This window comes from Agelaius tricolor, unplaced genomic scaffold, assembly GCF_023055355.1.
Source record: "Agelaius tricolor isolate 1412-34295 unplaced genomic scaffold, bAgeTri1.0.p SCAF_33, whole genome shotgun sequence".
Lineage (NCBI taxonomy): Eukaryota > Metazoa > Chordata > Aves > Passeriformes > Icteridae > Agelaius > Agelaius tricolor.
The window spans coordinates 3,964,786-3,988,609 of NW_027269293.1; the positions used below are offsets into that span (position 1 = coordinate 3,964,786).

The 23,824-nt window shown below is 55.3% G+C and overlaps 1 protein-coding gene across 1 annotated transcript in view; it reads right to left on the reverse strand.

The window, feature by feature from the left end:
* MUC16 (mucin 16, cell surface associated) overlaps positions 1-23,442 on the reverse strand; it is a 92,176-nt gene extending 68,734 nt beyond the window's left edge. Inside the window, exon 1 of the mRNA XM_071451602.1 lies at positions 267-23,442. Coding sequence (XP_071307703.1) covers positions 267-23,442 — 23,176 coding nt within the window. The remainder of the gene's footprint in view (positions 1-266) is intronic.
* Between the last annotated feature and the right edge of the window lie 382 nt (positions 23,443-23,824).

Genomic DNA, 23,824 nt, shown 5'->3' on the forward strand with positions numbered 1-23,824 from the left:
AGACTCAGATGAGGACTGCACAGCGGAAGTGGTGCCTACCAGCCTTGTGGTGGTGGATGCTGTGGTGGGCTGAACACGTGATGTGGCCAGGCCAGCAGCTGTGGAGGTTGTCTCAAGAGCACTACTGCTTCTGGGTGAAGTTGTGGTGAAAGCTGGAGATGTGATTTCCAGAGTAGAGCTCAGAGGAAGAGCAGAAGGGGTGGCAGAAGTTGGTCTTGTCCCAGGAGCAGAGGACATCGTTTGTGCCAAGCCAGTGGTGGTAGCACCTCCTATCTTTGTCACTGGCATGACTACATGGCCAGCAGGTGACGTTCCAGCAGCGCTGGATGGGATTGGAGTGGTGGCTGAAGTCTTGAGGCTGGAGCTTTCTGCTATGGTCGACATGATTGTGGAGGTTGGCACATGTGGAGAGGTCTCGGTCTGAGCTGAAGAGACTGAAGATGTGGACTCAGATGTGGACTGCACAACGAAGGTGGTGGCTTCTGGACTTCTGGTGCTGGACACAGTTGTGGACTCAATGATTGATGTGGACAGACCAGCAGCTGTGGAGGTTTTCTCAAGAACACTACTGCTGGTGGGTGTAGTTGTGGAGAAAGCTGGGGAAGTGATCTCCGGGGTAGAGCTCAGTGGAGCAGCAGAAGTGGTCACAGAAGTTGGGCTTGTCCCAGGAGAAGACGTCGCCGTTTGGGCAAGGACCGTGGTGGTCGCCGTTGTTGTCTCTGGTGCTGCAGTGGTGACCTGCTGACTCGGGGAACTCTCAGACAGGCTGGATTGCATGGTTGTGGTGGCAGAAGTCTTTGCTTTGGAGGTTTGTTCCACGGTTGACAGGACTGTGGAGGTTGTCTCCAATGTAGATGTTTCAGCTCTAGTGGAAGAAGCTGCAGCCGTGGACTCGGGAGGCGTTGTGGCCTGTGCACTCGAGGTGGAGATCTCTGTTGTCAAGGAGGTGGGCACAGTGCTGGGCTCAGTGGTTAAAGTTGACATAGCAGCAGCAGTTGAGGTTGTCTCCAACGGCGTGGTGGTACTTGTAGTGGTGGTGAGAGCTGGTGAAGTGGTCTCTGGAGCAGAGCTCGTTGGAAGAGAAGAAGCAGTGGCAGAAGTTGGGCTTGTGCCAGGGGCACCAGAGGACATTTGTGTACGCGCCACAGGGGTCGTCGTTGTTTCTGCCCCTTCAGAGGTGACCTGCTCAGGAGTGGATGTCACAGTAGGGCTCGATTGGACTGGAGAGGAGGCAGTAGTCTTCAGGCTGGAGATTTCTGCTGTCGTTGACAGGATTGTGGAGGTTGTGACAAGTGGAGACGTTTCCAGCCGAGATGAAGAGACTGAAGCCGTAGCCTCAGATGAGGACTGCACAGCGGAAGTGGTGCCTACCAGCCTTGTGGTGGTGGATGCTGTGGTGGGCTGAACACGTGATGTGGCCAGGCCAGCAGCTGTGGAGGTTGTCTCAAGAGCACTACTGCTTCTGGGTGAAGTTGTGGTGAAAGCTGGAGATGTGATTTCCAGAGTAGAGCTCAGAGGAAGAGCAGAAGGGGTGGCAGAAGTTGGTCTTGTCCCAGGAGCAGAGGACATCGTTTGTGCCAAGCCAGTGGTGGTAGCACCTCCTATCTTTGTCACTGGCATGACTACATGGCCAGCAGGTGACGTTCCAGCAGCGCTGGATGGGATTGGAGTGGTGGCTGAAGTCTTGAGGCTGGAGCTTTCTACTGTGGTCGACATGATTGTGGAGGTTGGCACATGTGGAGAGGTCTCGGTCTGAGCTGAAGAGACTGAAGATGTGGACTCAGATGTGGACTGCACAACGAAGGTGGTGGCTTCTGGACTTCTGGTGCTGGACACAGTTGTGGACTCAATAATTGATGTGGCCAGCCCAGCAGCTGTGGAGGTTTTCTCAAGAACACTACTGCTGGTGGGTGTACTTGTGGAGAAAGCTGGGGAAGTGATCTCCGGGGTAGAGCTCAGTGGAGCAGCAGAAGTGGTCACAGAAGTTGGGCTTGTCCCAGGAGAAGACGTCGCCGTTTGGGCAAGGACCGTGGTGGTCCCTGTTGTTGCCTCTGGAGCTGCAGTGGTGACCTGCTGACTCGGGGAACTCTCAGACAGGCTGGATTGCATGGTTGTGGTGGCAGAAGTCTTTGCTTTGGAGGTTTGTTCCACGGTTGACAGGACTGTGGAGGTTGTCTCCAATGTAGATGTTTCAGCTCTAGTGGAAGAGGCTGCAGCCGTGGACTCGGGAGGCGATGTGGCCTGTGCACTCGAGGTGGAGATCTCTGTTGTCAAGGAGGTGGGCACAGTGCTGGGCTCAGTGGTTAAAGTTGACATAGCAGCAGCAGTTGAGGTTGTCTCCAACGGCGTGGTGGTACTTGTAGTGGTGGTGAGAGCTGGTGAAGTGGTCTCTGGAGCAGAGCTCGTTGGAAGAGAAGAAGCAGTGGCAGAAGTTGGGCTTGTGCCAGGGGCACCAGAGGACATTTGTGTACGCGCCACAGGGGTCGTCGTTGTTTCTGCCCCTTCAGAGGTGACCTGCTCAGGAGTGGATGTCACAGTAGGGCTCGATTGGACTGGAGAGGAGGCAGTAGTCTTCAGGCTGGAGATTTCTGCTGTCGTTGACAGGATTGTGGAGGTTGTGACAAGTGGAGACGTTTCCAGCCGAGATGAAGAGACTGAAGCCGTAGACTCAGATGAGGACTGCACAGCGGAAGTGGTGCCTACCAGCCTTGTGGTGGTGGATGCTGTGGTGGGCTGAACACGTGATGTGGCCAGGCCAGCAGCTGTGGAGGTTGTCTCAAGAGCACTACTGCTTCTGGGTGAAGTTGTGGTGAAAGCTGGAGATGTGATTTCCAGAGTAGAGCTCAGAGGAAGAGCAGAAGTGGTGGCAGAAGTTGGTCTTGTCCCAGGAGCAGAGGACATCGTTTGTGCCAAGCCAGTGGTGGTAGCACCTCCTATCTTTGTCACTGGCATGACTACATGGCCAGCAGGTGACGTTCCAGCAGCGCTGGATGGGATTGGAGTGGTGGCTGAAGTCTTGAGGCTGGAGCTTTCTACTATGGCCGACATGATTGTGGAGGTTGGCACATGTGGAGAGGTCTCGGTCTGAGCTGAAGAGACTGAAGATGTGGACTCAGATGTGGACTGCACAACGAAGGTGGTGGCTTCTGGACTTCTGGTGCTGGACACAGTTGTGGACTCAATGATTGATGTGGCCAGCCCAGCAGCTGTGGAGGTTTTCTCAAGAACACTACTGCTGGTGGGTGTACTTGTGGAGAAAGCTGGGGAAGTGATCTCCGGGGTAGAGCTCAGTGGAGCAGCAGAAGTGGTCACAGAAGTTGGGCTTGTCCCAGGAGAAGACGTCGACGTTTGGGCAAGGACCGTGGTGGTCGCCGTTGTTGTCTCTGGTGCTGCAGTGGTGACCTGCTGACTCGGGGAACTCTCAGACAGGCTGGATTGCATGGTTGTGGTGGCAGAAGTCTTTGCTTTGGAGGTTTGTTCCACGGTTGACAGGACTGTGGAGGTTGTCTCCAATGTAGATGTTTCAGCTCTAGTGGAAGAAGCTGCAGCCGTGGACTCGGGAGGCGATGTGGCCTGTGCACTCGAGGTGGAGATCTCTGTTGTCAAGGAGGTGGGCACAGTGCTGGGCTCAGTGGTTAAAGTTGACATAGCAGCAGCAGTTGAGGTTGTCTCCAACGGCGTGGTGGTACTTGTAGTGGTGGTGAGAGCTGGTGAAGTGGTCTCTGGAGCAGAGCTCGTTGGAAGAGAAGCAGCAGTGGCAGAAGTTGGGCTTGTGCCAGGGGCACCAGAGGACATTTGTGTACGCGCCACAGAGGTCGTCGTTGTTTCTGCCCCTTCAGAGGTGACCTGCTCAGGAGTGGATGTCACAGTAGGGCTCGATTGGACTGGAGAGGAGGCAGTAGTCTTCAGGCTGGAGATTTCTGCTGTCGTTGACAGGATTGTGGAGGTTGTGACAAGTGGAGACGTTTCCAGCCGAGATGAAGAGACTGAAGCCGTAGCCTCAGATGAGGACTGCACAGCGGAAGTGGTGCCTACCAGCCTTGTGGTGGTGGATGCTGTGGTGGGCTGAACACGTGATGTGGCCAGGCCAGCAGCTGTGGAGGTTGTCTCAAGAGCACTACTGCTTCTGGGTGAAGTTGTGGTGAAAGCTGGAGATGTGATTTCCAGAGTAGAGCTCAGAGGAAGAGCAGAAGGGGTGGCAGAAGTTGGTCTTGTCCCAGGAGCAGAGGACATCGTTTGTGCCAAGCCAGTGGTGGTAGCACCTCCTATCTTTGTCACTGGCATGACTACATGGCCAGCAGGTGACGTTCCAGCAGCGCTGGATGGGATTGGAGTGGTGGCTGAAGTCTTGAGGCTGGAGCTTTCTGCTATGGTCGACATGATTGTGGAGGTTGGCACATGTGGAGAGGTCTCGGTCTGAGCTGAAGAGACTGAAGATGTGGACTCAGATGTGGACTGCACAACGAAGGTGGTGGCTTCTGGACTTCTGGTGCTGGACACAGTTGTGGACTCAATGATTGATGTGGCCAGCCCAGCAGCTGTGGAGGTTTTCTCAAGAACACTACTGCTGGTGGGTGTACTTGTGGAGAAAGCTGGGGAAGTGATCTCCGGGGTAGAGCTCAGTGGAGCAGCAGAAGTGGTCACAGAAGTTGGGCTTGTCCCAGGAGAAGACGTCGACGTTTGGGCAAGGACCGTGGTGGTCGCCGTTGTTGTCTCTGGTGCTGCAGTGGTGACCTGCTGACTCGGGGAACTCTCAGACAGGCTGGATTGCATGGTTGTGGTGGCAGAAGTCTTTGCTTTGGAGGTTTGTTCCACGGTTGACAGGACTGTGGAGGTTGTCTCCAATGTAGATGTTTCAGCTCTAGTGGAAGAGGCTGCAGCCGTGGACTCGGGAGGCGATGTGGCCTGTGCACTCGAGGTGGAGATCTCTGTTGTCAAGGAGGTGGGCGCAATGCTGGACTCAGTGGTTAAAGTTGACGTAGCAGCAGCAGTTGAGGTTGTCTCCAACGGCGTGGTGGTACTTGTAGTGGTGGTGAGAGCTGGTGAAGTGGTCTCTGGAGCAGAGCTCGTTGGAAGAGAAGAAGCAGTGGCAGAAGTTGGGCTTGTGCCAGGGGCACCAGAGGACATTTGTGTACGCGCCACAGGGGTCGTCGTTGTTTCTGCCCCTTCAGAGGTGACCTGCTCAGGAGTGGATGTCACAGTAGGGCTCGATTGGACTGGAGAGGAGGCAGTAGTCTTCAGGCTGGAGATTTCTGCTGTCGTTGACAGGATTGTGGAGGTTGTGACAAGTGGAGACGTTTCCAGCCGAGATGAAGAGACTGAAGCCGTAGCCTCAGATGAGGACTGCACAGCGGAAGTGGTGCCTACCAGCCTTGTGGTGGTGGATGCTGTGGTGGGCTGAACACGTGATGTGGCCAGACCAGCAGCTGTGGAGGTTGTCTCAAGAGCACTACTGCTTCTGGGTGAAGTTGTGGTGAAAGCTGGAGATGTGATTTCCAGAGTAGAGCTCAGAGGAAGAGCAGAAGTGGTGGCAGAAGTTGGTCTTGTCCCAGGAGCAGAGGACATCGTTTGTGCCAAGCCAGTGGTGGTAGCACCTCCTATCTTTGTCACTGGCATGACTACATGGCCAGCAGGTGACGTTCCAGCAGCGCTGGATGGGATTGGAGTGGTGGCTGAAGTCTTGAGGCTGGAGCTTTCTGCTATGGTCGACATGATTGTGGAGGTTGGCACATGTGGAGAGGTCTCGGTCTGAGCTGAAGAGACTGAAGATGTGGACTCAGATGTGGACTGCACAACGAAGGTGGTGGCTTCTGGACTTCTGGTGCTGGACACAGTTGTGGACTCAATGATTGATGTGGCCAGACCAGCAGCTGTGGAGGTTTTCTCAAGAACACTACTGCTGGTGGGTGTACTTGTGGAGAAAGCTGGGGAAGTGATCTCCGGGGTAGAGCTCAGTGGAGCAGCAGAAGTGGTCACAGAAGTTGGGCTTGTCCCAGGAGAAGACGTCGCCGTTGGGGCAAGGACCGTGGTGGTCGCCGTTGTTGTCTCTGGTGCTGCAGTGGTGACCTGCTGACTCGGGGAACTCTCAGACAGGCTGGATTGCATGGTTGTGGTGGCAGAAGTCTTTGCTTTGGAGGTTTGTTCCACGGTTGACAGGACTGTGGAGGTTGTCTCCAATGTAGATGTTTCAGCTCTAGTGGAAGAAGCTGCAGCCGTGGACTCGGGAGGCGTTGTGGCCTGTGCACTCGAGGTGGAGATCTCTGTTGTCAAGGAGGTGGGCACAGTGCTGGGCTCAGTGGTTAAAGTTGACATAGCAGCAGCAGTTGAGGTTGTCTCCAACGGCGTGGTGGTACTTGTAGTGGTGGTGAGAGCTGGTGAAGTGGTCTCTGGAGCAGAGCTCGTTGGAAGAGAAGAAGCAGTGGCAGAAGTTGGGCTTGTGCCAGGGGCACCAGAGGACATTTGTGTACGCACCACAGGGGTCGTCGTTGTTTCTGCCCCTTCAGAGGTGACCTGCTCAGGAGTGGATGTCACAGTAGGGCTCGATTGGACTGGAGAGGAGGCAGTAGTCTTCAGGCTGGAGATTTCTGCTGTCGTTGACAGGATTGTGGAGGTTGTGACAAGTGGAGACGTTTCCAGCCGAGATGAAGAGACTGAAGCCGTAGACTCAGATGAGGACTGCACAGCGGAAGTGGTGCCTACCAGCCTTGTGGTGGTGGATGCTGTGGTGGGCTGAACACGTGATGTGGCCAGGCCAGCAGCTGTGGAGGTTGTCTCAAGAGCACTACTGCTTCTGGGTGAAGTTGTGGTGAAAGCTGGAGATGTGATTTCCAGAGTAGAGCTCAGAGGAAGAGCAGAAGGGGTGGCAGAAGTTGGTCTTGTCCCAGGAGCAGAGGACATCGTTTGTGCCAAGCCAGTGGTGGTAGCACCTCCTATCTTTGTCACTGGCATGACTACATGGCCAGCAGGTGACGTTCCAGCAGCGCTGGATGGGATTGGAGTGGTGGCTGAAGTCTTGAGGCTGGAGCTTTCTGCTATGGTCGACATGATTGTGGAGGTTGGCACATGTGGAGAGGTCTCGGTCTGAGCTGAAGAGACTGAAGATGTGGACTCAGATGTGGACTGCACAACGAAGGTGGTGGCTTCTGGACTTCTGGTGCTGGACACAGTTGTGGACTCAATGATTGATGTGGCCAGCCCAGCAGCTGTGGAGGTTTTCTCAAGAACACTACTGCTGGTGGGTGTACTTGTGGAGAAAGCTGGGGAAGTGATCTCCGGGGTAGAGCTCAGTGGAGCAGCAGAAGTGGTCACAGAAGTTGGGCTTGTCCCAGGAGAAGACGTCGCCGTTTGGGCAAGGACCGTGGTGGTCGCCGTTGTTGTCTCTGGTGCTGCAGTGGTGACCTGCTGACTCGGGGAACTCTCAGACAGGCTGGATTGCATGGTTGTGGTGGCAGAAGTCTTTGCTTTGGAGGTTTGTTCCACGGTTGACAGGACTGTGGAGGTTGTCTCCAATGTAGATGTTTCAGCTCTAGTGGAAGAAGCTGCAGCCGTGGACTCGGGAGGCGTTGTGGCCTGTGCACTCGAGGTGGAGATCTCTGTTGTCAAGGAGGTGGGCACAGTGCTGGGCTCAGTGGTTAAAGTTGACATAGCAGCAGCAGTTGAGGTTGTCTCCAACGGCGTGGTGGTACTTGTAGTGGTGGTGAGAGCTGGTGAAGTGGTCTCTGGAGCAGAGCTCGTTGGAAGAGAAGAAGCAGTGGCAGAAGTTGGGCTTGTGCCAGGGGCACCAGAGGACATTTGTGTACGCACCACAGGGGTCGTCGTTGTTTCTGCCCCTTCAGAGGTGACCTGCTCAGGAGTGGATGTCACAGTAGGGCTCGATTGGACTGGAGAGGAGGCAGTAGTCTTCAGGCTGGAGATTTCTGCTGTCGTTGACAGGATTGTGGAGGTTGTGACAAGTGGAGACGTTTCCAGCCGAGATGAAGAGACTGAAGCCGTAGACTCAGATGAGGACTGCACAGCGGAAGTGGTGCCTACCAGCCTTGTGGTGGTGGATGCTGTGGTGGGCTGAACACGTGATGTGGCCAGGCCAGCAGCTGTGGAGGTTGTCTCAAGAGCACTACTGCTTCTGGGTGAAGTTGTGGTGAAAGCTGGAGATGTGATTTCCAGAGTAGAGCTCAGAGGAAGAGCAGAAGGGGTGGCAGAAGTTGGTCTTGTCCCAGGAGCAGAGGACATCGTTTGTGCCAAGCCAGTGGTGGTAGCACCTCCTATCTTTGTCACTGGCATGACTACATGGCCAGCAGGTGACGTTCCAGCAGCGCTGGATGGGATTGGAGTGGTGGCTGAAGTCTTGAGGCTGGAGCTTTCTACTGTGGTCGACATGATTGTGGAGGTTGGCACATGTGGAGAGGTCTCGGTCTGAGCTGAAGAGACTGAAGATGTGGACTCAGATGTGGACTGCACAACGAAGGTGGTGGCTTCTGGACTTCTGGTGCTGGACACAGTTGTGGACTCAATGATTGATGTGGACAGACCAGCAGCTGTGGAGGTTTTCTCAAGAACACTACTGCTGGTGGGTGTACTTGTGGAGAAAGCTGGGGAAGTGATCTCTGGGGTAGAGCTCAGTGGAGCAGCAGAAGTGGTCACAGAAGTTGGGCTTGTCCCAGGAGAAGACGTCGCCATTTGGGCAAGGACCGTGGTGGTCGCCGTTGTTGTCTCTGGTGCTGCAGTGGTGACCTGCTGACTCGGGGAACTCTCAGACAGGCTGGATTGCATGGTTGTGGTGGCAGAAGTCTTTGCTTTGGAGGTTTGTTCCACGGTTGACAGGACTGTGGAGGTTGTCTCCAATGTAGATGTTTCAGCTCTAGTGGAAGAAGCTGCAGCCGTGGACTCGGGAGGCGTTGTGGCCTGTGCACTCGAGGTGGAGATCTCTGTTGTCAAGGAGGTGGGCACAGTGCTGGGCTCAGTGGTTAAAGTTGACATAGCAGCAGCAGTTGAGGTTGTCTCCAACGGCGTGGTGGTACTTGTAGTGGTGGTGAGAGCTGGTGAAGTGGTCTCTGGAGCAGAGCTCGTTGGAAGAGAAGAAGCAGTGGCAGAAGTTGGGCTTGTGCCAGGGGCACCAGAGGACATTTGTGTACGCACCACAGGGGTCGTCGTTGTTTCTGCCCCTTCAGAGGTGACCTGCTCAGGAGTGGATGTCACAGTAGGGCTCGATTGGACTGGAGAGGAGGCAGTAGTCTTCAGGCTGGAGATTTCTGCTGTCGTTGACAGGATTGTGGAGGTTGTGACAAGTGGAGACGTTTCCAGCCGAGATGAAGAGACTGAAGCCGTAGACTCAGATGAGGACTGCACAGCGGAAGTGGTGCCTACCAGCCTTGTGGTGGTGGATGCTGTGGTGGGCTGAACACGTGATGTGGCCAGGCCAGCAGCTGTGGAGGTTGTCTCAAGAGCACTACTGCTTCTGGGTGAAGTTGTGGTGAAAGCTGGAGATGTGATTTCCAGAGTAGAGCTCAGAGGAAGAGCAGAAGGGGTGGCAGAAGTTGGTCTTGTCCCAGGAGCAGAGGACATCGTTTGTGCCAAGCCAGTGGTGGTAGCACCTCCTATCTTTGTCACTGGCATGACTACATGGCCAGCAGGTGACGTTCCAGCAGCGCTGGATGGGATTGGAGTGGTGGCTGAAGTCTTGAGGCTGGAGCTTTCTGCTATGGTCGACATGATTGTGGAGGTTGGCACATGTGGAGAGGTCTCGGTCTGAGCTGAAGAGACTGAAGATGTGGACTCAGATGTGGACTGCACAACGAAGGTGGTGGCTTCTGGACTTCTGGTGCTGGACACAGTTGTGGACTCAATGATTGATGTGGACAGACCAGCAGCTGTGGAGGTTTTCTCAAGAACACTACTGCTGGTGGGTGTAGTTGTGGAGAAAGCTGGGGAAGTGATCTCCGGGGTAGAGCTCAGTGGAGCAGCAGAAGTGGTCACAGAAGTTGGGCTTGTCCCAGGAGAAGACGTCGCCGTTTGGGCAAGGACCGTGGTGGTCGCCGTTGTTGTCTCTGGTGCTGCAGTGGTGACCTGCTGACTCGGGGAACTCTCAGACAGGCTGGATTGCATGGTTGTGGTGGCAGAAGTCTTTGCTTTGGAGGTTTGTTCCACGGTTGACAGGACTGTGGAGGTTGTCTCCAATGTAGATGTTTCAGCTCTAGTGGAAGAGGCTGCAGCCGTGGACTCGGGAGGCGATGTGGCCTGTGCACTCGAGGTGGAGATCTCTGTTGTCAAGGAGGTGGGCGCAGTGCTGGACTCAGTGGTTAAAGTTGACATAGCAGCAGCAGTTGAGGTTGTCTCCAACGGCGTGGTGGTACTTGTAGTGGTGGTGAGAGCTGGTGAAGTGGTCTCTGGAGCAGAGCTCGTTGGAAGAGAAGAAGCAGTGGCAGAAGTTGGGCTTGTGCCAGGGGCACCAGAGGACATTTGTGTACGCGCCACAGGGGTCGTCGTTGTTTCTGCCCCTTCAGAGGTGACCTGCTCAGGAGTGGATGTCACAGTAGGGCTCGATTGGACTGGAGAGGAGGCAGTAGTCTTCAGGCTGGAGATTTCTGCTGTCGTTGACAGGATTGTGGAGGTTGTGACAAGTGGAGACGTTTCCAGCCGAGATGAAGAGACTGAAGCCGTAGCCTCAGATGAGGACTGCACAGCGGAAGTGGTGCCTACCAGCCTTGTGGTGGTGGATGCTGTGGTGGGCTGAACACGTGATGTGGCCAGGCCAGCAGCTGTGGAGGTTGTCTCAAGAGCACTACTGCTTCTGGGTGAAGTTGTGGTGAAAGCTGGAGATGTGATTTCCAGAGTAGAGCTCAGAGGAAGAGCAGAAGGGGTGGCAGAAGTTGGTCTTGTCCCAGGAGCAGAGGACATCGTTTGTGCCAAGCCAGTGGTGGTAGCACCTCCTATCTTTGTCACTGGCATGACTACATGGCCAGCAGGTGACGTTCCAGCAGCGCTGGATGGGATTGGAGTGGTGGCTGAAGTCTTGAGGCTGGAGCTTTCTGCTATGGTCGACATGATTGTGGAGGTTGGCACATGTGGAGAGGTCTCGGTCTGAGCTGAAGAGACTGAAGATGTGGACTCAGATGTGGACTGCACAACGAAGGTGGTGGCTTCTGGACTTCTGGTGCTGGACACAGTTGTGGACTCAATGATTGATGTGGCCAGACCAGCAGCTGTGGAGGTTTTCTCAAGAACACTACTGCTGGTGGGTGTACTTGTGGAGAAAGCTGGGGAAGTGATCTCCGGGGTAGAGCTCAGTGGAGCAGCAGAAGTGGTCACAGAAGTTGGGCTTGTCCCAGGAGAAGACGTCGACGTTTGGGCAAGGACCGTGGTGGTCGCCGTTGTTGTCTCTGGTGCTGCAGTGGTGACCTGCTGACTCGGGGAACTCTCAGACAGGCTGGATTGCATGGTTGTGGTGGCAGAAGTCTTTGCTTTGGAGGTTTGTTCCACGGTTGACAGGACTGTGGAGGTTGTCTCCAATGTAGATGTTTCAGCTCTAGTGGAAGAGGCTGCAGCCGTGGACTCGGGAGGCGATGTGGCCTGTGCACTCGAGGTGGAGATCTCTGTTGTCAAGGAGGTGGGCACAGTGCTGGGCTCAGTGGTTAAAGTTGACATAGCAGCAGCAGTTGAGGTTGTCTCCAACGGCGTGGTGGTACTTGTAGTGGTGGTGAGAGCTGGTGAAGTGGTCTCTGGAGCAGAGCTCGTTGGAAGAGAAGAAGCAGTGGCAGAAGTTGGGCTTGTGCCAGGGGCACCAGAGGACATTTGTGTACGCGCCACAGGGGTCGTCGTTGTTTCTGCCCCTTCAGAGGTGACCTGCTCAGGAGTGGATGTCACAGTAGGGCTCGATTGGACTGGAGAGGAGGCAGTAGTCTTCAGGCTGGAGATTTCTGCTGTCGTTGACAGGATTGTGGAGGTTGTGACAAGTGGAGACGTTTCCAGCCGAGATGAAGAGACTGAAGCCGTAGACTCAGATGAGGACTGCACAGCGGAAGTGGTGCCTACCAGCCTTGTGGTGGTGGATGCTGTGGTGGGCTGAACACGTGATGTGGCCAGGCCAGCAGCTGTGGAGGTTGTCTCAAGAGCACTACTGCTTCTGGGTGAAGTTGTGGTGAAAGCTGGAGATGTGATTTCCAGAGTAGAGCTCAGAGGAAGAGCAGAAGGGGTGGCAGAAGTTGGTCTTGTCCCAGGAGCAGAGGACATCGTTTGTGCCAAGCCAGTGGTGGTAGCACCTCCTATCTTTGTCACTGGCATGACTACATGGCCAGCAGGTGACGTTCCAGCAGCGCTGGATGGGATTGGAGTGGTGGCTGAAGTCTTGAGGCTGGAGCTTTCTGCTATGGTCGACATGATTGTGGAGGTTGGCACATGTGGAGAGGTCTCGGTCTGAGCTGAAGAGACTGAAGATGTGGACTCAGATGTGGACTGCACAACGAAGGTGGTGGCTTCTGGACTTCTGGTGCTGGACACAGTTGTGGACTCAATGATTGATGTGGCCAGACCAGCAGCTGTGGAGGTTTTCTCAAGAACACTACTGCTGGTGGGTGTACTTGTGGAGAAAGCTGGGGAAGTGATCTCTGGGGTAGAGCTCAGTGGAGCAGCAGAAGTGGTCACAGAAGTTGGGCTTGTCCCAGGAGAAGACGTCGCCGTTTGGGCAAGGACCGTGGTGGTCGCCGTTGTTGTCTCTGGTGCTGCAGTGGTGACCTGCTGACTCGGGGAACTCTCAGACAGGCTGGATTGCATGGTTGTGGTGGCAGAAGTCTTTGCTTTGGAGGTTTGTTCCACGGTTGACAGGACTGTGGAGGTTGTCTCCAATGTAGATGTTTCAGCTCTAGTGGAAGAGGCTGCAGCCGTGGACTCGGGAGGCGATGTGGCCTGTGCACTCGAGGTGGAGATCTCTGTTGTCAAGGAGGTGGGCGCAGTGCTGGACTCAGTGGTTAAAGTTGACATAGCAGCAGCAGTTGAGGTTGTCTCCAACGGCGTGGTGGTACTTGTAGTGGTGGTGAGAGCTGGTGAAGTGGTCTCTGGAGCAGAGCTCGTTGGAAGAGAAGAAGCAGTGGCAGAAGTTGGGCTTGTGCCAGGGGCACCAGAGGACATTTGTGTACGCGCCACAGGGGTCGTCGTTGTTTCTGCCCCTTCAGAGGTGACCTGCTCAGGAGTGGATGTCACAGTAGGGCTCGATTGGACTGGAGAGGAGGCAGTAGTCTTCAGGCTGGAGATTTCTGCTGTCGTTGACAGGATTGTGGAGGTTGTGACAAGTGGAGACGTTTCCAGCCGAGATGAAGAGACTGAAGCCGTAGACTCAGATGAGGACTGCACAGCGGAAGTGGTGCCTACCAGCCTTGTGGTGGTGGATGCTGTGGTGGGCTGAACACGTGATGTGGCCAGGCCAGCAGCTGTGGAGGTTGTCTCAAGAGCACTACTGCTTCTGGGTGAAGTTGTGGTGAAAGCTGGAGATGTGATTTCCAGAGTAGAGCTCAGAGGAAGAGCAGAAGGGGTGGCAGAAGTTGGTCTTGTCCCAGGAGCAGAGGACATCGTTTGTGCCAAGCCAGTGGTGGTAGCACCTCCTATCTTTGTCACTGGCATGACTACATGGCCAGCAGGTGACGTTCCAGCAGCGCTGGATGGGATTGGAGTGGTGGCTGAAGTCTTGAGGCTGGAGCTTTCTGCTATGGTCGACATGATTGTGGAGGTTGGCACATGTGGAGAGGTCTCGGTCTGAGCTGAAGAGACTGAAGATGTGGACTCAGATGTGGACTGCACAACGAAGGTGGTGGCTTCTGGACTTCTGGTGCTGGACACAGTTGTGGACTCAATGATTGATGTGGCCAGACCAGCAGCTGTGGAGGTTTTCTCAAGAACACTACTGCTGGTGGGTGTACTTGTGGAGAAAGCTGGGGAAGTGATCTCCGGGGTAGAGCTCAGTGGAGCAGCAGAAGTGGTCACAGAAGTTGGGCTTGTCCCAGGAGAAGACGTCGCCGTTTGGGCAAGGACCGTGGTGGTCGCCGTTGTTGTCTCTGGTGCTGCAGTGGTGACCTGCTGACTCGGGGAACTCTCAGACAGGCTGGATTGCATGGTTGTGGTGGCAGAAGTCTTTGCTTTGGAGGTTTGTTCCACGGTTGACAGGACTGTGGAGGTTGTCTCCAATGTAGATGTTTCAGCTCTAGTGGATGAGGCTGCAGCCGTGGACTCGGGAGGCGATGTGGCCTGTGCACTCGAGGTGGAGATCTCTGTTGTCAAGGAGGTGGGCGCAGTGCTGGGCTCAGTGGTTAAAGTTGACATAGCAGCAGCAGTTGAGGTTGTCTCCAACGGCGTGGTGGTACTTGTAGTGGTGGTGAGAGCTGGTGAAGTGGTCTCTGGAGCAGAGCTCGTTGGAAGAGAAGAAGCAGTGGCAGAAGTTGGGCTTGTGCCAGGGGCACCAGAGGACATTTGTGTACGCGCCACAGGGGTCGTCGTTGTTTCTGCCCCTTCAGAGGTGACCTGCTCAGGAGTGGATGTCACAGTAGGGCTCGATTGGACTGGAGAGGAGGCAGTAGTCTTCAGGCTGGAGATTTCTGCTGTCGTTGACAGGATTGTGGAGGTTGTGACAAGTGGAGACGTTTCCAGCCGAGATGAAGAGACTGAAGCCGTAGCCTCAGATGAGGACTGCACAGCGGAAGTGGTGCCTACCAGCCTTGTGGTGGTGGATGCTGTGGTGGGCTGAACACGTGATGTGGCCAGGCCAGCAGCTGTGGAGGTTGTCTCAAGAGCACTACTGCTTCTGGGTGAAGTTGTGGTGAAAGCTGGAGATGTGATTTCCAGAGTAGAGCTCAGAGGAAGAGCAGAAGGGGTGGCAGAAGTTGGTCTTGTCCCAGGAGCAGAGGACATCGTTTGTGCCAAGCCAGTGGTGGTAGCACCTCCTATCTTTGTCACTGGCATGACTACATGGCCAGCAGGTGACGTTCCAGCAGCGCTGGATGGGATTGGAGTGGTGGCTGAAGTCTTGAGGCTGGAGCTTTCTGCTATGGTCGACATGATTGTGGAGGTTGGCACATGTGGAGAGGTCTCGGTCTGAGCTGAAGAGACTGAAGATGTGGACTCAGATGTGGACTGCACAACGAAGGTGGTGGCTTCTGGACTTCTGGTGCTGGACACAGTTGTGGACTCAATGATTGATGTGGCCAGACCAGCAGCTGTGGAGGTTTTCTCAAGAACACTACTGCTGGTGGGTGTAGTTGTGGAGAAAGCTGGGGAAGTGATCTCCGGGGTAGAGCTCAGTGGAGCAGCAGAAGTGGTCACAGAAGTTGGGCTTGTCCCAGGAGAAGACGTCGCCGTTTGGGCAAGGACCGTGGTGGTCGCCGTTGTTGTCTCTGGTGCTGCAGTGGTGACCTGCTGACTCGGGGAACTCTCAGACAGGCTGGATTGCATGGTTGTGGTGGCAGAAGTCTTTGCTTTGGAGGTTTGTTCCACGGTTGACAGGACTGTGGAGGTTGTCTCCAATGTAGATGTTTCAGCTCTAGTGGATGAGGCTGCAGCCGTGGACTTGGGAGGCGATGTGGCCTGTGCACTCGAGGTGGAGATCTCTGTTGTCAAGGAGGTGGGCGCAGTGCTGGGCTCAGTGGTTAAAGTTGACATAGCAGCAGCAGTTGAGGTTGTCTCCAACGGCGTGGTGGTACTTGTAGTGGTGGTGAGAGCTGGTGAAGTGGTCTCTGGAGCAGAGCTCGTTGGAAGAGAAGAAGCAGTGGCAGAAGTTGGGCTTGTGCCAGGGGCACCAGAGGACATTTGTGTACGCGCCACAGGGGTCGTCGTTGTTTCTGCCCCTTCAGAGGTGACCTGCTCAGGAGTGGATGTCACAGTAGGGCTCGATTGGACTGGAGAGGAGGCAGTAGTCTTCAGGCTGGAGATTTCTGCTGTCGTTGACAGGATTGTGGAGGTTGTGACAAGTGGAGACGTTTCCAGCCGAGATGAAGAGACTGAAGCCGTAGACTCAGATGAGGACTGCACAGCGGAAGTGGTGCCTACCAGCCTTGTGGTGGTGGATGCTGTGGTGGGCTGAACACGTGATGTGGCCAGGCCAGCAGCTGTGGAGGTTGTCTCAAGAGCACTACTGCTTCTGGGTGAAGTTGTGGTGAAAGCTGGAGATGTGATTTCCAGAGTAGAGCTCAGAGGAAGAGCAGAAGGGGTGGCAGAAGTTGGTCTTGTCCCAGGAGCAGAGGACATCGTTTGTGCCAAGCCAGTGGTGGTAGCACCTCCTATCTTTGTCACTGGCATGACTACATGGCCAGCAGGTGACGTTCCAGCAGCGCTGGATGGGATTGGAGTGGTGGCTGAAGTCTTGAGGCTGGAGCTTTCTACTATGGTCGACATGATTGTGGAGGTTGGCACATGTGGAGAGGTCTCGGTCTGAGCTGAAGAGACTGAAGATGTGGACTCAGATGTGGACTGCACAACGAAGGTGGTGGCTTCTGGACTTCTGGTGCTGGACACAGTTGTGGACTCAATGATTGATGTGGCCAGCCCAGCAGCTGTGGAGGTTTTCTCAAGAACACTACTGCTGGTGGGTGTACTTGTGGAGAAAGCTGGGGAAGTGATCTCCGGGGTAGAGCTCAGTGGAGCAGCAGAAGTGGTCACAGAAGTTGGGCTTGTCCCAGGAGAAGACGTCGACGTTTGGGCAAGGACCGTGGTGGTCGCCGTTGTTGTCTCTGGTGCTGCAGTGGTGACCTGCTGACTCGGGGAACTCTCAGACAGGCTGGATTGCATGGTTGTGGTGGCAGAAGTCTTTGCTTTGGAGGTTTGTTCCACGGTTGACAGGACTGTGGAGGTTGTCTCCAATGTAGATGTTTCAGCTCTAGTGGAAGAGGCTGCAGCCGTGGACTCGGGAGGCGATGTGGCCTGTGCACTCGAGGTGGAGATCTCTGTTGTCAAGGAGGTGGGCACAGTGCTGGACTCAGTGGTTAAAGTTGACATAGCAGCAGCAGTTGAGGTTGTCTCCAACGGCGTGGTGGTACTTGTAGTGGTGGTGAGAGCTGGTGAAGTGGTCTCTGGAGCAGAGCTCGTTGGAAGAGAAGAAGCAGTGGCAGAAGTTGGGCTTGTGCCAGGGGCACCAGAGGACATTTGTGTACGCGCCACAGGGGTCGTCGTTGTTTCTGCCCCTTCAGAGGTGACCTGCTCAGGAGTGGATGTCACAGTAGGGCTCGATTGGACTGGAGAGGAGGCAGTAGTCTTCAGGCTGGAGATTTCTGCTGTCGTTGACAGGATTGTGGAGGTTGTGACAAGTGGAGACGTTTCCAGCCGAGATGAAGAGACTGAAGCCGTAGCCTCAGATGAGGACTGCACAGCGGAAGTGGTGCCTACCAGCCTTGTGGTGGTGGATGCTGTGGTGGGCTGAACACGTGATGTGGCCAGGCCAGCAGCTGTGGAGGTTGTCTCAAGAGCACTACTGCTTCTGGGTGAAGTTGTGGTGAAAGCTGGAGATGTGATTTCCAGAGTAGAGCTCAGAGGAAGAGCAGAAGGGGTGGCAGAAGTTGGTCTTGTCCCAGGAGCAGAGGACATCGTTTGTGCCAAGCCAGTGGTGGTAGCACCTCCTATCTTTGTCACTGGCATGACTACATGGCCAGCAGGTGACGTTCCAGCAGCGCTGGATGGGATTGGAGTGGTGGCTGAAGTCTTGAGGCTGGAGCTTTCTGCTATGGTCGACATGATTGTGGAGGTTGGCACATGTGGAGAGGTCTCGGTCTGAGCTGAAGAGACTGAAGATGTGGACTCAGATGTGGACTGCACAACGAAGGTGGTGGCTTCTGGACTTCTGGTGCTGGACACAGTTGTGGACTCAATGATTGATGTGGCCAGACCAGCAGCTGTGGAGGTTTTCTCAAGAACACTACTGCTGGTGGGTGTACTTGTGGAGAAAGCTGGGGAAGTGATCTCTGGGGTAGAGCTCAGTGGAGCAGCAGAAGTGGTCACAGAAGTTGGGCTTGTCCCAGGAGAAGACGTCGCCGTTTGGGCAAGGACCGTGGTGGTCGCCGTTGTTGTCTCTGGTGCTGCAGTGGTGACCTGCTGACTCGGGGAACTCTCAGACAGGCTGGATTGCATGGTTGTGGTGGCAGAAGTCTTTGCTTTGGAGGTTTGTTCCACGGTTGACAGGACTGTGGAGGTTGTCTCCAATGTAGATGTTTCAGCTCTAGTGGAAGAGGCTGCAGCCGTGGACTCGGGAGGCGATGTGGCCTGTGCACTCGAGGTGGAGATCTCTGTTGTCAAGGAGGTGGGCGCAGTGCTGGACTCAGTGGTTAAAGTTGACATAGCAGCAGCAGTTGAGGTTGTCTCCAACGGCGTGGTGGTACTTGTAGTGGTGGTGAGAGCTGGTGAAGTGGTCTCTGGAGCAGAGCTCGTTGGAAGAGAAGAAGCAGTGGCAGAAGTTGGGCTTGTGCCAGGGGCACCAGAGGACATTTGTGTACGCGCCACAGGGGTCGTTGTTGTTTCTGCCCCTTCAGAGGTGACCTGCTCAGGAGTGGATGTCACAGTAGGGCTCGATTGGACTGGAGAGGAGGCAGTAGTCTTCAGGCTGGAGATTTCTGCTGTCGTTGACAGGATTGTGGAGGTTGTGACAAGTGGAGACGTTTCCAGCCGAGATGAAGAGACTGAAGCCGTAGCCTCAGATGAGGACTGCACAGCGGAAGTGGTGCCTACCAGCCTTGTGGTGGTGGATGCTGTGGTGGGCTGAACACGTGATGTGGCCAGGCCAGCAGCTGTGGAGGTTGTCTCAAGAGCACTACTGCTTCTGGGTGAAGTTGTGGTGAAAGCTGGAGATGTGATTTCCAGAGTAGAGCTCAGAGGAAGAGCAGAAGGGGTGGCAGAAGTTGGTCTTGTCCCAGGAGCAGAGGACATCGTTTGTGCCAAGCCAGTGGTGGTAGCACCTCCTATCTTTGTCACTGGCATGACTACATGGCCAGCAGGTGACGTTCCAGCAGCGCTGGATGGGATTGGAGTGGTGGCTGAAGTCTTGAGGCTGGAGCTTTCTACTATGGTCGACATGATTGTGGAGGTTGGCACATGTGGAGAGGTCTCGGTCTGAGCTGAAGAGACTGAAGATGTGGACTCAGATGTGGACTGCACAACGAAGGTGGTGGCTTCTGGACTTCTGGTGCTGGACACAGTTGTGGACTCAATGATTGATGTGGACAGACCAGCAGCTGTGGAGGTTTTCTCAAGAACACTACTGCTGGTGGGTGTACTTGTGGAGAAAGCTGGGGAAGTGATCTCCGGGGTAGAGCTCAGTGGAGCAGCAGAAGTGGTCACAGAAGTTGGGCTTGTCCCAGGAGAAGACGTCGCCGTTTGGGCAAGGACCGTGGTGGTCGCCGTTGTTGTCTCTGGTGCTGCAGTGGTGACCTGCTGACTCGGGGAACTCTCAGACAGGCTGGATTGCATGGTTGTGGTGGCAGAAGTCTTTGCTTTGGAGGTTTGTTCCACGGTTGACAGGACTGTGGAGGTTGTCTCCAATGTAGATGTTTCAGCTCTAGTGGATGAGGCTGCAGCCGTGGACTCGGGAGGCGATGTGGCCTGTGCACTCGAGGTGGAGATCTCTGTTGTCAAGGAGGTGGGAACAGTGCTGGACTCAGTGGTTAAAGTTGACATAGCAGCAGCAGTTGAGGTTGTCTCCAACGGCGTGGTGGTACTTGTAGTGGTGGTGAGAGCTGGTGAAGTGGTCTCTGGAGCAGAGCTCGTTGGAAGAGAAGAAGCAGTGGCAGAAGTTGGGCTTGTGCCAGGGGCACCAGAGGACATTTGTGTACGCGCCACAGGGGTCGTCGTTGTTTCTGCCCCTTCAGAGGTGACCTGCTCAGGAGTGGATGTCACAGTAGGGCTCGATTGGACTGGAGAGGAGGCAGTAGTCTTCAGGCTGGAGATTTCTGCTGTCGTTGACAGGATTGTGGAGGTTGTGACAAGTGGAGACGTTTCCAGCCGAGATGAAGAGACTGAAGCCGTAGACTCAGATGAGGACTGCACAGCGGAAGTGGTGCCTACCAGCCTTGTGGTGGTGGATGCTGTGGTGGGCTGAACACGTGATGTGGCCAGGCCAGCAGCTGTGGAGGTTGTCTCAAGAGCACTACTGCTTCTGGGTGAAGTTGTGGTGAAAGCTGGAGATGTGATTTCCAGAGTAGAGCTCAGAGGAAGAGCAGAAGGGGTGGCAGAAGTTGGTCTTGTCCCAGGAGCAGAGGACATCGTTTGTGCCAAGCCAGTGGTGGTAGCACCTCCTATCTTTGTCACTGGCATGACTACATGGCCAGCAGGTGACGTTCCAGCAGCGCTGGATGGGATTGGAGTGGTGGCTGAAGTCTTGAGGCTGGAGCTTTCTGCTATGGTCGACATGATTGTGGAGGTTGGCACATGTGGAGAGGTCTCGGTCTGAGCTGAAGAGACTGAAGATGTGGACTCAGATGTGGACTGCACAACGAAGGTGGTGGCTTCTGGACTTCTGGTGCTGGACACAGTTGTGGACTCAATGATTGATGTGGCCAGACCAGCAGCTGTGGAGGTTTTCTCAAGAACACTACTGCTGGTGGGTGTACTTGTGGAGAAAGCTGGGGAAGTGATCTCTGGGGTAGAGCTCAGTGGAGCAGCAGAAGTGGTCACAGAAGTTGGGCTTGTCCCAGGAGAAGACGTCGCCGTTTGGGCAAGGACCGTGGTGGTCGCCGTTGTTGTCTCTGGTGCTGCAGTGGTGACCTGCTGACTCGGGGAACTCTCAGACAGGCTGGATTGCATGGTTGTGGTGGCAGAAGTCTTTGCTTTGGAGGTTTGTTCCACGGTTGACAGGACTGTGGAGGTTGTCTCCAATGTAGATGTTTCAGCTCTAGTGGAAGAGGCTGCAGCCGTGGACTCGGGAGGCGATGTTGCCTGTGCACTCGAGGTGGAGAATTCTGTTCTCAAGGCGGTAGGCACAGCACTGGGCTCAGAGTTTAAAGTTGACGTAGCAGCAGCAGTTGAGGTTGTCTCCAACGGCGTGGTGGTACTTGCAGTGCTGGTGAGAGCTGGTGAAGTGGTCTCTGCAGCTGAGCTTGTTGGAAGAGAAGAGGCGGTGGCAGAAGTTGTGCTTGTCCCAGGAGCAGCCGAGGATGTTTGTTCACGCTCCACAGAGGTCACCGTCGTTCCTGTCCCTTCTGTAGTGACCTGGTCACTAGTGATTGTCTCAGCCAGGCTGGATTGCGCAGGAGTGGTGACTGAATCCATGAGGCTGGAGATTTCTGCTGTGGTCAACTGGATTGTGGAGGTTTTCACAGGTGAAGTCGTCTCCGGCCGAGCTGAAGAGCCTGACGCCATAGACTCAGGCTGGGTTGTGGACTGCGCAGCCGTGGTGGTGCCTCGTGGCCTTGTGGTGCTGGATACACTGCTGGACCCAACTGTGGATGTGCCCAGACGTGCAGCTGAGGAGGTTGACTGAGGAACGGTACTGCTGCTGGTGGGTGTAGCTGTGGTGAGAGATGGGGCAGTTGTCTCCAGAGTAGAGCTCAGAGGAGCAGAAGAAGGGCTGGCAGAAGTTGCGCTTGACCCAGGAGCAGAGGTCGACGTTTCAGCGAGGACCGTGGTGGTCACAGATGTGAACTCTGTTGCTGCAGTGGTGACCTGGGAAAGAGAATCTGTTCCAGCCTGGCTGGATTGGAATGGAGTGGTGGTTGTAGCCATGAGGCGGGAGATTTCTGCTGTGGTCGACAGCATTCTGGAGGTTGTCGCAAGTGGAGAGGTCTCTGGATGGTCTGAGGACGCGGAAGCCGTCGACTGCGCTTCAGCTGTGGTGTGTACAGTCGACGTGCTGCCTTCCGGCCTTGTGCTCCTGGACGCAGTGGTTGAGCCAACGGTGGATGTGCCCAGATCAGGAGCTGAGGAGGCAGTTTCAGCTACGGTGCTGCTGGTGGGTGGAGCAGTGGTGAGAGATGGGCTACTTGTCTCAAGAGTAGAGCTCGATGGAAGAGCAGAAGTGGTCACAGAAGTCGGACTTGTCCCAGGAGCAGAGGTCGACGTTGGGGCAAGGACCGTGGTGGTCGCTGTTGTTGCCTCTGGTGCTGCAGTGGTGACCTGCTGACTCGGGGAACTCTCAGACAGGCTGGATTGCATGCTTGTGATGGTGGAAGACTTTGCTTTGGAGGTTCGTTCTGCTGTCGAGGGGACCGGGGAGGTTGTCTCCAATGGCGACGTGTCGGCCCCAGCGGAAGAGGCTGCAGCCGTAGACGATGTTGCCTGTGCACTCGAGGTGGAGAATTCTGTTCTCAAGGCGGTAGGCACAGCACTGGGCTCAGAGTTTAAAGTTGAAGTAGCAGCAGCGGTAGAGCTTGTCTCCAACGGCGTGGTGGTGCTTGCAGTGCTGGTGAGAGCTGGTGAAGTGGTCTCTGCAGCTGAGCTTGTTGGAAGAGAAGAGGCGGTGGCAGAAGTTGTGCTTGTCCCAGGAGCAGCCGAGGATGTTTGTTCACGCTCCACAGAGGTCACCGTCGTTCCTGTCCCTTCTGTAGTGACCTGGTCACTAGTGATTGTCTCAGCCAGGCTGGATTGCGCAGGAGTGGTGACTGAATCCATGAGGCTGGAGATTTCTGCTGTGGTCAACTGGATTGTGGAGGTTTTCACAGGTGAAGTCGTCTCCGGCCGAGCTGAAGAGCCTGACGCCATAGACTCAGGCTGGGTTGTGGACTGCGCAGCCGTGGTGGTGCCTCGTGGCCTTGTGGTGCTGGATACACTGCTGGACCCAACTGTGGATGTGCCCAGACGTGCAGCTGAGGAGGTTGACTCAGGAACGGTACTGCTGCTGGTGGGTGTAGCTGTGGTGAGAGATGGGGCAGTTGTCTCCAGAGTAGAGCTCAGAGGAGCAGAAGAAGGGCTGGCAGAAGTTGCGCTTGACCCAGGAGCAGAGGTCGACGTTTCAGCGAGGACCGTGGTGGTCACAGATGTGAACTCTGTTGCTGCAGTGGTGACCTGGGAAAGAGAATCTGTTCCAGCCTGGCTGGATTGGAATGGAGTGGTGGCTGTAGCCATGAGGCGGGAGATTTCTGCTGTGGTCGACAGCATTCTGGTGGTTGTCGCAAGTGGAGAGGTCTCTGGATGGTCTGAGGACGCGGAAGCCGTCGACTGCACTTCAGCTGTGGTGTGTACAGTCGACGTGCTGCCTTCCGGCCTTGTGCTCCTGGACGCAGTGGTTGAGCCAACGGTGGATGTGCCCAGATCAGGAGCTGAGGAGGCAGTTTCAGCTACGGTGCTGCTGGTGGGTGGAGCAGTGGTGAGAGATGGGCTACTTGTCTCAAGAGTAGAGCTCGATGGAAGAGCAGAAGCGGTCACAGAAGTCGGACTTGTCCCAGGAGCAGAGGTCGACGTTGGGGCAAGGACCGTGGTGGTCGCTGTTGTTGCCTCTGGTGCTGCAGTGGTGACCTGCTGACTCGGGGAACTCTCAGACAGGCTGGATTGCATGCTTGTGATGGTGGAAGACTTTGCTTTGGAGGTTCGTTCTGCTGTCGAGGGGACCGGGGAGGTTGTCTCCAATGGCGACGTGTCGGCCCCAGCGGAAGAGGCTGCAGCCGTAGACGATGTTGCCTGTGCACTCGAGGTGGAGAATTCTGTTCTCAAGGCGGTAGGCACAGCACTGGGCTCAGAGTTTAAAGTTGAAGTAGCAGCAGCGGTAGAGCTTGTCTCCAACGGCGTGGTGGTGCTTGCAGTGCTGGTGAGAGCTGGTGAAGTGGTCTCTGCAGCTGAGCTTGTTGGAAGAGAAGAGGCGGTGGCAGAAGTTGTGCTTGTCCCAGGAGCAGCCGAGGATGTTTGTTCACGCTCCACAGAGGTCACCGTCGTTCCTGTC